Source organism: Parasteatoda tepidariorum, chromosome 12 (genome assembly GCF_982258835.1).
Source record: "Parasteatoda tepidariorum strain Cologne lab strain chromosome 12, Ptep-v5.0, whole genome shotgun sequence".
In the NCBI taxonomy this organism is placed as follows: Eukaryota; Metazoa; Arthropoda; class Arachnida; order Araneae; family Theridiidae; genus Parasteatoda; species Parasteatoda tepidariorum.
In genome coordinates this window covers 23,405,374-23,420,346 of record NC_141766.1, presented here as the reverse complement: position 1 = coordinate 23,420,346, position 14,973 = coordinate 23,405,374, and the positions used below count along the sequence as shown (strand labels likewise).

The following is a 14,973-nucleotide window of genomic DNA, read 5'->3' as shown; positions in this document are numbered from 1 at the left end:
ACCATGTGAGGAAACGGTATCCTGCCCCAATGCTGCTTATTTAAAAATTATTCAGAAAAAATCTAAAAATAAAAACCAAAAGAATTATTTATATACATAACATAATATTTTATTCTATTAAAATAATTCTATTAAAACATCTCAAACACTCCCATTAATTAATATATTTTTTTAGAAATTTGTAAAGGAGTTTTAAGAGATAAAGAGGAGCAAGAGCAATTGACAAAGACACGGAGAAGAACGAAACCTCCACCCTTAAATTCGAATCTCGCGCTCTTCTCTTTATTATGATAAAGGGGGCGTGGTTAAAGCGTTGTTCAGTAGCAAAGGTAGCATGCAAACGAATTGGAAGGGGGAAAGCATTGACAGTTAAGAAGCTTAGTTGAGAGAGCTGCGCTGGACTCTTACTCTCGAACTCCAGGATATCTCAGCTAGCAGTGCGGACTGCGGAAGACTGCGTGGTGTGAGTGCGCGCGGGTATTTTCAAATCGATTGGACTGGAGGACTGAGCAATCGGACAACTTAGGAGGCGCGCTGGTCGACCTGGAGCAAAGAGTCAGGAGCAGTTCAGAGAGATCGATCCAGTTCTCCCTGTTACCCCAGTTGATAGCAGACCTTCATCGGAATCTGGACTGGGGTAAAAGGCTAGCGAATGGGCGCGCTGCGGCATTACCTGGTCTAAGTTAGGAGAAGGAAAAGTTTGCACCGCGCGCGCCGGTCCACGAACTGGACCTTTAATTCTCAAGGCACATCAAGAGATTCGGACTTCATCCATGGCGTAGCTACAATGAAAGAGGGGATGATTGCTTCGTTGATGCTTTGTATTTTACTGTTCCTGGCCCCAGCTCTCAGAAATCAAGGGACTGTCGCCGCTTCTGGGTAAGATAATACTTCGTTCATAAACTTTTGGAACTTAACGGAGCGTGCGTTGCTTTTGAATAAAAGGCACACCCGTTAGAATATTTATTTTGATGTATATTTATTTACCATTTTTAATAGGGAGGTAAATAATGTGTATAAAAACATGGGAACATTTTAATTACGACTAGTTTCTGTTTTATTTTTAAAAGTGTGGTTTGTTATTTATAAATATTAAGAAAATTTAATTTTGTGTTATTTAATGTTAAATGTTTATTAAATATTTGTAGTATTGGAAAAAACAAAAAAACAAAAATAAACACATCAAATATTGATTATATTGATTAAATTTAACGTACTTTCAATGGCAACATGTCTCATATTAAAAAAAAAATCTTTGCAATATTTACACAGTTATTAAACGGCAGTTTGTATTAAAAAAATGCAAGTTATAACTTTTATATTTCTTTTAACTTTTTTTAAAAAAAAAATACGAACCATTAAAATTAACCAGTAAGTTTGTAATCCAGAAAATTTTAAATTTTTAACAAAAAATTTTTCATTCTTAAAGATGCTTTATTTATATACATTAGTTTAAATGTGTATTCTATTATGTAATGCAACTTAATTTCCTTGTTTTTTAAAAAAAAAAAATTAAAGTATTTTATTAGGATTTATAAGTTATGCGCAAAATTAAAAACAATTTTGAACGTTATTTCTACCAAATTTTGAGCCATTTTTCATCATGTTTAAAAATTATAATATCCATTATTTTATTTATAAATTTTTTTAAATATATATTTTTAAAAGTAGCAAAATGAAAGTAATCCTGAAATACCTACGGCAATACTATTTTCCTTGTTTTTTTTTTTTTTTCAAATATTACTTTCTCCTGGAAAATTCAATAAAAATATCTGGTTAAAAATTATTAGTTTGAAGAAAAAATACAGTAGTCATAAAATTTACTTTTAATTTTAAAACAAAATATTTATTAATTTCAAAACCGAAAAAAAAAAAAAAAAGCTGTCAATTTAAGAAAGCCCGCTTAATAAAAAAGATAGAATGTTTGCTGTAAAAGTGGTTTCTCCTTTTATCTAGTCTAGTGGAAGGAAAGCTGAACGTTCGTTGAAGTAGGGGGAAAGCTCCACTTACGCATATAAATACCAAAAACGCGGATATTCGGATAATCGCTTTTCCCTACTAATCCCAATGTTTACTAAAATTTAATTAATGTTATAAAAATGATGAAATAACCTCAAAATTTAATATTTAACTTAAGCGGTTTAAAGTAAATTATGACACAAAACAGTAACTTTCTTTCAGTTAGCTCAATAATAGAGAGACCATTTATACGTATACGACAAAACGCTTAAAATCATAATGATTCTAACGATATTTTTTATTCTTATTTCAGTTTTTATTTTAATCTTTGATGTAATTTGTCTCTTTGTCCCATAAGTTCGGAAATTAAAAATATAGTATGTTACATTGATCTGGTAAAACAGCGATGAAAACATTCAAAAGGTAAGTTATCAAATAAACATTTTTATAAGACTTACTATGAGGCATCTATGAGGAAAAGGTTTGTTAAAGGTAAGTAAACAAACATTATTTAGAAAATTATATTACGTTTAAAAGATATCACGTAAGAAAATATACAGCAGTTTTTGATTTGCAGTTAATTTTGTTTCTCTTACTTTGATATCTTTTAATAGTCAAATTATTATTTAATGGGACAAATTAAAAATTTTCAAGAAAGAAATTTAAAAAAAACTTTTAAAGTACCTTTTTGTTCGATAAAAAATTAAACTTGCCTTCTTTGTTATTCGTTTATAATACTAAATTTAGCCAAATTTATTTCATGACTTTCATCTAGCCTATTTTGAAAAATAGGCAGAACACTTCTTACTGAAAAAAAAAACTATCAGCAATGAGTTTTAAATTGGTAGGAAGATCCTGTCTATTTCCTTAAATAAAGTTTTTTTATCGTACAGGAAATGTAATGTTCAAAAACGTATTGCTTTTTGTTTTTAAAATTAAAAAATATTTCATACTTTGACTGCTTTATTTACAATATTGCATTATCCCATATATGTCTAAATCACATTTGTTTAATAATAATTTACATGATAATATTAAATTCTGTAAAATAAACTAGATAAATCATGACACATAATCATAAAATCATGACGCAACATATTTTGCATGAAAAAATACATTCAATGTAGAGAGAAGTAAAAAATCATGAAACTATTAAAATCATAAACCTGTACACAATTTTACTAATTAATATATGAATGAACAAATTAACACTTTGAAGCTTGTCATTCGAATGTTTTTCAAGTAAAAAGTAAAAATATTAAAAGTCTCAATTTTCTAGAAATGCTTAAAACGCGCTGCTATTATATATTTAAAAATATATTTAAAAACAAGGATTACTAAACTGTTTTAAGAAGAAAAATTAATTAAATTTTTTTTCAAAACCACATCTTGAAGATGGCGCTAAGAATTAAAGTATATAAAATCTAATTTTCAACGTATGATTGATATTTGTGGTAACAAAACATCTATCACACACTTCATTTTTAAAATAATTTTTATTAGAATATTCTATATGTCTCGTTTAGAGTATTTTTTTAATTATTATAAACTTTGCTGACATTCTAAACCTCGAACTTAAAAATAGTGCTGTTATTAAATAAAAGAGCATATTAAATAATAAATATAAGGGTAAGGAACATTAATAAAAGAAAAGCTGATATAAGATAATCCATCCTTATCTCTTTGATAATTTATTAATATGTAATGTTTCATTTCTCAAAAAGTTGCAATTATATATTTTAGGATTTGGGTGTATAAATTGCCCAATTTAGTATATCTTGTTATTATTGTAATGAGTGTGAGTACATATCACAGACATTGAAGCACAAAGCAAATAGAATTTTTCTCCTCTGAATATTAATCTATAGTCAATGAAATATGAAATTCAATGAAATATGAGTCAATTGGTACTGATTCAGGATACTAAGTAAAATAAGTATCCTGTATCAAGAAGAAAAAACTTTTTAAATTTAAAAAGATTTTTAAACTTTAAGAAAACAGAACACCTAAGATCATACATCTGTTTATGTTATCCGTCTGTTATATATGTCCGGTCTAGACTCTTAAAGAAAAACATCTAAACAAGACTTACATCTTACAGGTGCATTGCTTTCTAAAGTATCTGATTTTTATTGCACTGATTTTAGATATATTTGGGAATAAAAACGTCAACGAAAAATAACAAAATAAACAAAAATTGAAATTTTAAGGAAAAGTTTTCTAGAAGAGTTAAAGTAGAGAGTAAAATAAGTAATTCTTTTTTTGCGTAGAAACCTTGTTTGTCATTGCAGATTATGTTGAAATGATTCAATAGAACAACGTATTCAATTAAAAAAAAATAACCATTATTTTTAATAACCTTTTCAGCTCAATAGTTTACCATTATATTTTTTAACGATTTAAACATTTAATTTAATTTTTAAATTTATCTAATATGCGGTTTCAGCCATATATGAGTCATATTAAATTTCTCAATGGACACTATTCCCTAATTTATTGCGTAAATTTTTTTTCTACTTTAAAATATAAACGCGTGAATGTTTCAAATGTAAGGAAATAAATGTGCTTAAACACAAAGCTGTCAGAATAAATTATTATTTTTGAACTTTAATACTTAAGAGCTCTGTGTATGAAGTTAAAGCACTATTATTCAAGGAAGTTTTCTTTTTTTAATAACTTTACTTGACAATAGAATATTGAAATAGAAGTGATAGAAGATTATAAAGTAGTATTTGTGTATCATACTTACTATATTTTAATTTGAAAAATGAATTTCTTAGCTTACTAAACGTTTTCTTTTATTTTTTTTCCTTTAAAAATGGAAATATATCTATATTTTAGGAAGTATGAAAGAAATATTTTTTATGTCTCTAGCTGTAATCTTAACACTTTTCCCACTAACAGTTTTGCAGAATCTTTTACCTACTACTAAGTATTTTATTTTTTGACAAAAAAGTACAAATAAATGATCTTTCAAAAACCCATGAAAAATATTCAGAGTTAGTTGTCAGGGTTGATAATGTAAACTTTACAAAAAGTCAAAAAAAATTAGCAGGTATCTATAAATGATCCGGTGAATTTCTCAAATACAAAATTAATTTCAGCAAAAACGGTGCAGGAAAGGAAATCATTTGGAAAAAAAATGTCTCTCATACAGATGTGTATTTTAATTTTTTTTCTGAAATGAGGGCAAATGTCAAATTTTGTTACTTTTAGAGTTCTATTACACTGAGAAAAAATTTTGGTAAAATTACCGTACTGTGTAGTCATGATATTTTTGATAAAACTAATAATAAAAACACAATTTTGGTAGTTAAAACCGAATTACACGGTATTTAGCCAGGCAAATTTTTCATTCATATAGTAACTCATAAGGAAAAGTCTGGTTTTCAAAACTATAGTTCTTATTACCCCAAATTTAGTAACAAATACAAAACTGAAAAGCATATTCGACCGAATATAATGTTTTTATCAATTTATCAAATTTTAAAATTATAAATTTCAATCACATATTATTAAACCAATTTTCCTTTTAATTTTTTGAAAATTATTACCAAAGTGTTTTGGTGAGAAATTTATGAGCTTTTCGGTGTTTCAATAGAGGAAAGAAACACGGTAAATTTTATCATGTGCTGTTAGTTTTCTCCATGCTTTTTTTATAGTGTATTATGCTGCATCATGTAGCGAGTAAAGATATATGTTATATCACATTGCTTTATATCAAATCCTTTATTATTTAAATTCTAAACTATTTAACAAAAATTACTATATTAATTTATTTATATCCATTGCAAAAATTTACTATTCTCTTCTTTGACTCCTTCAAAGTAATCAAATATTTTAACTTGAATTTATTCAAGTAGATATTAATATTTCAAAGAAATCATTCCTTTTATAAATAACACTAGGGGACAATTTCGTTTGCTCCATTTATGTAACTTCCTTGATCTTCCAACAACTTGTAATTCCTAATTCAACTGCCGAGATTCCAAATCTGAAATTTGATTTGTTCCCAGAGTTACACATTTTTTTTCATCTTCAAAATGGTATCTTTAGTTTTGTATAAGTATAAAAACATATGAAGGACGTACTGGTTTATACATATCATATTTCTCTGTTCCTTTAAGGAAACCTAACAAATATTTTAAAAAAACATATGATTTTAGCATATCGTATCATAAACTGAAAGCTAATATCGCTTTTTCCAACTCCGCCCAACGTAACAGTGAAGTGAGAACGCTTAGTAGCAATTCAAGTGAAAATTAAAATGAATTAGTTCGGAGTATATTATGGATAAACAGAATAAAAGCTGCCGCGTGTTGGGAGAATCCGATAGCACATTTAAAATCAGCGGTGAAAGAGTAAGTAAGAACTGTTAAAATATTTCATTGAACAGAAAACAAATAAAACCATCTACCATCGCAGAATCATTTTAATGTGAAATAAGAGAGTAGAAGTAGTTAAAGACCATAAAAACATCTTGTTCTGCAAAAATCTTGAACTCTCCCAGAATTTCAATCTCTTACAAAATTGTACTGAATGTTTTTTTCTGTTAACCATTTTTTCTCATGGGATGATTCACTAAAAGGAATTTTTTTATGCAGAAGAGTCAGAAGTGCAAAGTTTTATAAAAAGCCAAAACCATTTCATTAAATTCAACCAATTGTTCCAATTCAATCACTATCATCCAAAGGATCGATAATAAAACGTATAGATACCAGCTTATTCACACAATATTTTTATGTACTTAATCATATCAAGCAATATTATTATATATACTTAAAGTGGTATGAAAATATATGCACCCTGCTTATTTCTTTAATTTATAATTTTAATTAAGAAGATTTTGTACACAACTGAATATAAATAAACTAAAAATACGCAAAAAATTATGTTAGTCATACGATGATTCATTTTAGCTCGTACAAACTAAAAATATATACTACAAATGACTGTAGTAATGTTGTAACTTTACTACTATTTAAAAAAATCATGCTCAAAAAGACTAAAAGTTAGCAAGTATGAATTTCAAAAGTTATGATAAAATGTTGAGACATTAAAATTTGTGAAATTTCAAAATCTATTTTACAATTTTTGCAGATAATGCATTTTTCGCTGATTTGAAAGTAAATATATTTAATGCATTCCAACTTTATATTTAAATAACACGTTACTTTCCACCTAATTTCATTTCAAATCACAAACATCATTTAAAGCATTTTGTGAGTTATGATTTTTTTATCCCTCATAAATTAGAAATTAATCTAAAAATTAAATATGAATAAATATGAAATAGTCCCTATAGTTTGAATGTGTAATTAAGAGTATTTCCTTTATAAGAATATTCCTGTCCTATTTCTGGCATAATAGCTCAATTATTTTTTTCCTTATGCTTCTTAAAGATAGGATACATTTTTAATTATTTATTGTTAGTTGTCACATAATTTATTATCATTTAACACTAGAAGCGCACTAGGGATCATTTTCATTGTTTTTTGCTATTCCCTTTATTATTTTTGACGAAACACGTGAGCTTCGAAGCTCATAATTTTTTACTTTTCCTAAATTGTTTCTAAGTATACTACATCAAAATTTAATGCTTTTCCGTTGATTAATAAAGTAAATAATCATTAGCCTGAACTAAAATAGTCAAAAGGGGTCATTGTGCCCCCATAATAAAAACGTTCATTTTTGAAGTTTTAAGTCTTTTTTTTCCTTTTGTGGAACTACAAACTTTATGAAGATTAATTGCAGAACAGAAATAATGATCAGCCGTGTTAAAAAATATGTGGCGTAACAGTTTTGGGGAAATTATATTGCATCTTAGATTCGATTACGACAATAGCTTACTTTACTAAGATACTTTCCTATTGAATTATAAGTTCGTTATTGTGTCTAAAAGAAACCATAAACACGCTGATTATAAGCAGTCGCATTTTTTATAATGCTGGACATGATAGTAATGAAACAGTTATTGTCAGAGTTGGGGAACAGCTATTGTCTAGTAAATAATAATGAATATTTATTGTATTTATTGTAAGTTCAAGCCACATAACTTTAATTTCAACTGATATAAAGATCAAAATATATTTTTTCGAATGTCAATTTCTATTTGTGTAAGTTGAAAAATGGACAAAAAGTAGCGACCAGGAAAAAGCAAAAATACTCTAATTTGGAACCACATTTAAACTTCAAGAGCAGCGAAATTATTGCTTTTGCTTCAGTAAAACTTATACAAGTATTTTTTCGTAAAAAAAAAACATTACATTACAGGATACTACAATTGAAAAAAGGAAACTTTCCTCCAAATTTCCTTTTTTTTTTCGTTGTCGTAACATGCAAAAGAAAAAAAAATACCATAATTCTGAATAGTATTCATGTGAACGTGCTTGAGAACGATGACACATAGTAAAAAACAAGCACTTTCACATTACAACAATAGTAAGGATTTTGACGTAACAGACAGGATGCTACGAAATTATTCTACAAGAGGTGAAACTTACAGATACTTTGCATTAATTTACAAAATTTGTGATATTTCTGTTCTCAATGCTTTAATCCTTTGTCACCCCAATAACTGATTGCGAATTCATTCCAGTGTATGTTGAATAACTACAAAATAGTACTTCAGCATCAGATAGTCCCCAACTGATAAAATCCAGTCCCTAAAATCTAAGAAACATGTCTTTTAGCATCGCAAGGCACATAATAAAGCGAACCCTAGATATGAAAAATACTAGAAAACAGTTTGTTGATGTTTTGGTTGTCGCTTTCCTATCACGCCGATATGCTGTACACGATTATACTAATAGTGATGGAGCATAGCATTTTAAAACACGTTGTGTACTAATGTGCATTTTTTATTTTCATGTCTTTTTTTTCATTTTCGTATTATTTATATTCTTGCGAAATAATAATCTGTAATACAATATTACATTATAATTTAATATTGTCATTGCATAAATAAAAAAAAATATCATAATTTCAAACCTCTAAAAACTTTTACATGTTGTATTTTCAGCAATATTCCTCATTTAAAAAATGATTTACTTTGAAATAACATCAATTTCTTATAAGGGTCAAGTTGTCTCCAAAAGGATGTTTTAGGTAGTCCAAAATCCGGCTGTTCTTGTGTAAATTACGTCCTTGAGCAAGTGAATACTTAATGTTTAAATGAAGAAGTTTCTGAAGTTTGATTGGAGAACTAAGGAATACTATACCTTTAATATAATTATTTTTCATGAATATCTTCAGCCCGTCAGTCCCATACATCACACAAATGTAAATAAAAAATACATATATACATCATATGTTAAATATAAAACCATGTTATAAAATATCAGAAATAGTTTAATAATGAAATCTCAGAGATATTTGATGGTCAACCAAAATTAAAATATTTCCAGATTACGTATAACAATAATTCTAAGGATCATATAATATTTCATGTGAAAATTTGTAAATCATTTTAACTTAATGGCGGTGTTTTTATTTGAAGGGAATAATTTTAAAGTATATTTATAAAATGAATGAAACTGTTCACGCCGATGCATACATAATAGAAATTTTTCGTGTTTCATAAAATTTTTCTGATGCAATTTCGCTTGAATTCTTCGCGAATTTGGAAAAAGAAACGAGATCAAATTAAAATGGATAGAAAACTTCTGATGAAAATTGTCAAAAACACTTCTTTGAACATATGAATATTTCTACAGTACGTGCGAAATTTAATCTTGAAGAAATCAATCTAAAGAAAGGTAATACCAGTATCTCGAGTCTTCCAGTTTCTACCTGAAGTTTTACTTTAATATTTAATTTTACAACGACAGTTTTTCTTTTTCAGGAATACTTTTTTCTAATGTAAGTCTGGAGACAAAAATCCGCAATAACGAAATAGTTTCTGGAGATCGTATGTCTGCAGAAAAAAAAATGTTTAGAAATCCTTTGTTTACATAAATTATTTTGTTTATTCTTACGATTTTGTCTCGTTTTTTACGTATTTTTTGGAATTGCTTTCAATTATCTACTAATTTGGATTTCTGAATTTGAAAATTATTCAAGACATAGTATAAAAATATATCTTTGAAAAAATATAATATTTTCGAAAAATATATAATATTTCGCACGAAAATGTAATTTTTTCGTGAAAGATGTACACTGAAATATTTAATACAAAAGGCAAAAACTTCAGTGAATATTCTATTACAACACTGCAGAAACTTCCTGATCAAACTACGGTAAAAATTACTGGCACCCTGATTGTAGCATTTGTGAAGTCCATTTTACTGTTAAGTCCGCTTTCACCATGAAATTTTATACTGTAATTTTTACAGTACTATTCATTTAATCACAGTAATTAAATGATTTTACAGTAAATATTATCGTACATCAGATACATATATATGTAACATTTTACGGTAAAAAAAGATTTTACAGTAAGAAGAACTGTCACCCTGAGTGTTATACTTTTTACCGAAATTTGAGCCTGAAAATTTGTAAACTAGAAAAAATTTATAAAATGAATTTATTAATTTGAAGATCATGGATTAAACATGGCATAATTTCAATATTATTCAATAAATTAATGAAAAGTATAACAAATACGCATTTTAATAGATTTATACAGTGCGAAAACGAAACATATTTACTAATAAATGCGATAGGTACTTTAACATTAAATTCATTATATATATTTTTGATAATGCCGACAATTTGAAGATATGATTCGTCTCGCTCTGAAATGTCTTTCAAATACACATATACAGTCAGCGCAATTAATTACTTTAAAACATTCAGATTCTAATCTGGAAAATAAATTATTTTTTTCAACCATAATCAATTTCGCTTTGCGTATTGCAGGTATTAAAATTTCAAGTTATAGATTGAACTAAATTATCTTAAACTGATGTAAAAATGTGCATACCTTAAAATTAAAAAAAATTTCGATAATTTTTATGAAAAATAATAAATAATAACTAATAGTAATTAATTTCTTATCTTTACTGCGTGGAATTGATGAATAAAGGAATTTTATAACTGTGCTCAAAAAGTTTTCAATTCACATTAAATGTTCCTGACGTAAGGCAGTACAAAGCAAAACAAGGCAAAAGGCAAGATTTACATTAATGGTCCGAAATTTCAACCGCTTTCTTTACTATCGAGTTCTTTACTATTTACTTTCTTTACTATTTATTCACTATCTCTCTATTGGGACCTTGTTTCCCACATTTTTGCTATCCCGCATATTTTGAGAGAGAGAAATCATAATCCGCTGAAACAAGGGTATGTTAATTCCAAGAAAGCACGTTTTTGTGTCTGATTTCGTAACTTAAAATATCATCTGCATTTAATAATTAGCATATATATGGAGTCATCCTCCTCTAACAATAAGATTGTATCCTAATATCTCATTAGGAATCCTAGGATTGTATCCTAGTATCTCATCTACTTAGAAAGTTATTCAGGGAGATACATTTATTTTTTTGAGCACAGTATTTACATCTTAGGAAAGAAATTTAACTCCTTAAGAACAAAACAATTACAATAACTTCAAAAATTAAGCAGAATTATAATTGTATTTCAATTGTAAAATAAATTACATCGCCCAGAATTTGCTCAAAATGATAGATTTCCTGTAAATACTTATAATGCGAAATGGCTAATACTTTTAAAATCAAACGGTAAAATGGATTTTACGGATGATGTACCGTAATTTGACTCCAAATATTTTACAGATCTTATTACTTAATATTACAAATCTGGTTTTAATACTTATAGAACAGATGTAGAAATAATTTCAGACAACACATTTTGTCTCAAATTCTTTCAATTAAGATGTCTCTTTACTGTAGTAATAGAAAGAAACTGGATTAAAATATTAATTTTTCTTTTCTAGTATTAGAGTCAATCTTTTATATACCGAATTTGTATTACAAGAAGTTGATTAAACAGGCTATAAAACTAATTTAAAAATATAATGAATTTATTACGAAAAATACTTCTACACAACTTGTTTTTCATGACTTTTTACATGATATTTTATTCCATTTTACCTTTAATTGAATAAAAAATACACTTGTATTGGGCTATGTTAAAAATAATCAATTCATGAAACAGAAAATTCAACAATTCCAATAAAACATGAGGCTAGAAGCAGAACAGAAAATAAATATTTAAGCTGACTGATTAAACAAGACTACTTTCATCTAAATTCGAGAAAGATTTGGAGTTCTTAATGAAACAGGATGAATATAGCCCAAAGCTATGGAAATAAATTCAATGGAACATTTTAACCTCGTTTTTATTGGATACTGATTTAATTAACTTCATCAAATTTTAAAAACTGAGACGAGAATATCTTGAATAAAATAAAATGCTTGTTTGCCAAGATGTGATTTACTAAGCAATTCTAATAACCTTAATCAAGTTTTTTTTGTCTATTTTTTATTCATAAGTAAAAAGCTAACTGCAATTTTAAGCTTTATAAGACGTGTTTAACTAGATATTGATATGTTTTATCATAATATGACCAAACGAACTTTTTAATAATTCATAAAATTACAGTTATAATTAAAGCAGTATTTTTTCAAAATGAAAAGAAGTGTTATCAAAACTACCAGAATATAGTAACATTTACAGTCTTTTTGTCTCTACAGGGACATCAAATGAGCTTGATTATTTTTACCAAAGCTTTTTGTCAACGATTTTGATGAAATTAGAAACAAAATATGGTTTTAGAACATGCGGTAATTTTATCTTGATAACTTAGAGAATCGCATAAAATTCATTTATTTGATTAAATATACTTTTAATTTTTGTATTTTCTTACTAATTGAGTGATAATAAAGACTACCAGAATTCTCAATAAGCCGTTACCATATGAACAGAAAAATTACCACATGAATGGTTTAAATATCATATATCTTGGTTTTATTAACCAAGATGTCTTTACCTTATAGTGTGGTAATTTACCAGAATTTTGTTTCTCCATGTGAAATTGAAAAAATTTGGTTCTAATTGAATTTGGTTACAATTGAAAAGAATATGATACTTTTTCTATAATTTATTTTTTTCAATAAAATTCTGCTTAAAAAAAATTATGAATATTACTATAACAATTAGTAACCCATATATTCCATTGCGTAACCTTTCGAATAATTTTAGCTAATTGTTATGAATAAAAATTATTTATTGCTTTTTCATTAGGAATTAAATTTCACAATAGTTATTCTGCTCTTTTAATGAGATTGATATTTTCAATTGCATACATCAAGTGCGTAGATGAATGACAAAAACTTTTCTGAAGGCAAAAGTTAGAAAATCATTTATATCTATTTCTTATCCTAACTCTAATACAAGTGACAATTATAATCCTCAAAAAAAAATGAAAGGAAAAAAATCTTTGTATTATAAAAAAATAGAAAAAAGGAAACCTTATTTTCTTTTCTATAAGAGAGGATCTGGTTAACCACAAACTGTAATTGAATCTATCGTTATTACTTTATTCTCCCTAGCTGTTTTTCTTCAGAAGATTTCTTTTATATGTCAGTATATTTTTCTCTAAGTAATATCGCTTTTTTTAAACATTTTTTACGGAACTAATATACGATAGAACATTGCGTAACACTATAGTAATCTAATCTATTTCTTAGATTTTCTGGAAAATATTATTCTGCGCTGAGAAAAGAATTACTGTCAAAATTACCAGAATATCGTAAAATTTACCGTATTTCTGGCTCTGTGGGAAAGCTATAAAACATGGTAATTTTACCGTAGTGCTTTGGTAATTATTTTGGCGAAATTAACAATAAAAATTTGCTTTTAATCTGTGTTAAAATTTGACATGATATCTTTATCATGATATCTTTGACCATGGCATATAAAACATTTATTCGATTAAATTTACTTTAAGTCTCGTATTTTTACTAACTGTGTGGCATTATAATTTTGAAAACCAGAATTTTCAATAAAGCGTTACCATATAAACGCAAGATCATAAAATTAATGGTTTTAATACCGTATATTTCGGTTTTACTAACCAAAAGTATATTTTTTACCAGAAATGTTCTTACCATACAGTACTGTAAATTTACGGGATAATTCTTTTCTCAGTGTACCAGTCAGTTTCAAAAACAGAAATTTCCCTAACTATATAATTACTTAAAACAATTAAGTAGTGGAATCAGAAAACAAATCAATAGACATTATAAATGTAGACATTGAAATGTAGAACTTTTATTTGAACCAAGATGAAAGTTTTCACATAAGGCGATAGCATTGTAGGATAATAGAGGATAAGAATTACAGGATAATAAAGCATAAGCATTGTAGGATAATAGAGGATAAAAGAAATAGAGGATTTTTCAAAACAAAAAAATTTTTATAATATTTTTATAATATTTTCATTATAATATTATTTACCCTCAAAAATGATATTTGGGAACTTTTGTAACTAATACTAGTACTTTCAATTTTGTGTTCAGATATTTCTACTTAAATCCTTTAATATCTTTTAAATTATATGAATTTGGTAATATTGTGTTGAAGTATATTTATGAGGGATCAGATAGTTTTATTTTTAAGTCATCAATAACAATTTACAAAGGAACATTTTATACATACTCAAATAATACAAACCATTGCTAAAATGAAGCTTGCACCAAAAGTAAATATTTTCGATAAGCAAATTCATTTCAAAACATCGCATAAATGTTTTGTTTTTCAAATAAAAATATAAACTCTAGGAAATTTTACAATTACAATCAACTCTTTGAGGAGAAATATTGAACCAAAACTTCAGTTCAGAGGAGAAATAAGAGTTTTAACTCAGAATTTTATCATAAGCAAGACCAAAATAATGTGATCTACTTTATATTTAGTTGTTCGCAAAGTAATTTCGCTTCTTTCCAACAAAGGATTTAATTATATTTCTTCACAGCCAACCTTCCCTTAAAGTCGCATAATTATTATATATGTTGACAGCTGATTTTTTTTACCGTTATTCGCCAAGATAGA

At 26.9% G+C, this 14,973-nt stretch overlaps 1 protein-coding gene across 7 annotated transcripts in view; it reads left to right on the top strand.

The window, feature by feature from the left end:
• The first annotated feature begins 463 nt into the window (after positions 1–463).
• LOC107442615 (gamma-aminobutyric acid receptor subunit beta-like) overlaps positions 464–14,973 on the top strand; it is a 299,127-nt gene continuing 284,617 nt past the window's right edge. For 3 of the 7 annotated variants that reach the window (XM_016056221.4, XM_016056223.4, XM_071188357.2), the window contains exon 1: positions 525–879. In XM_016056221.4, coding sequence (XP_015911707.1) covers positions 788–879 — 92 coding nt within the window. In that variant the 5' untranslated portion in view covers positions 525–787. Of the gene's footprint in view, positions 880–14,973 lie in introns of all 7 variants that reach the window. The other 4 variants (XM_016056222.4, XM_071188359.2, XM_071188360.2 and 1 more) reach the window with 4 other exon arrangements.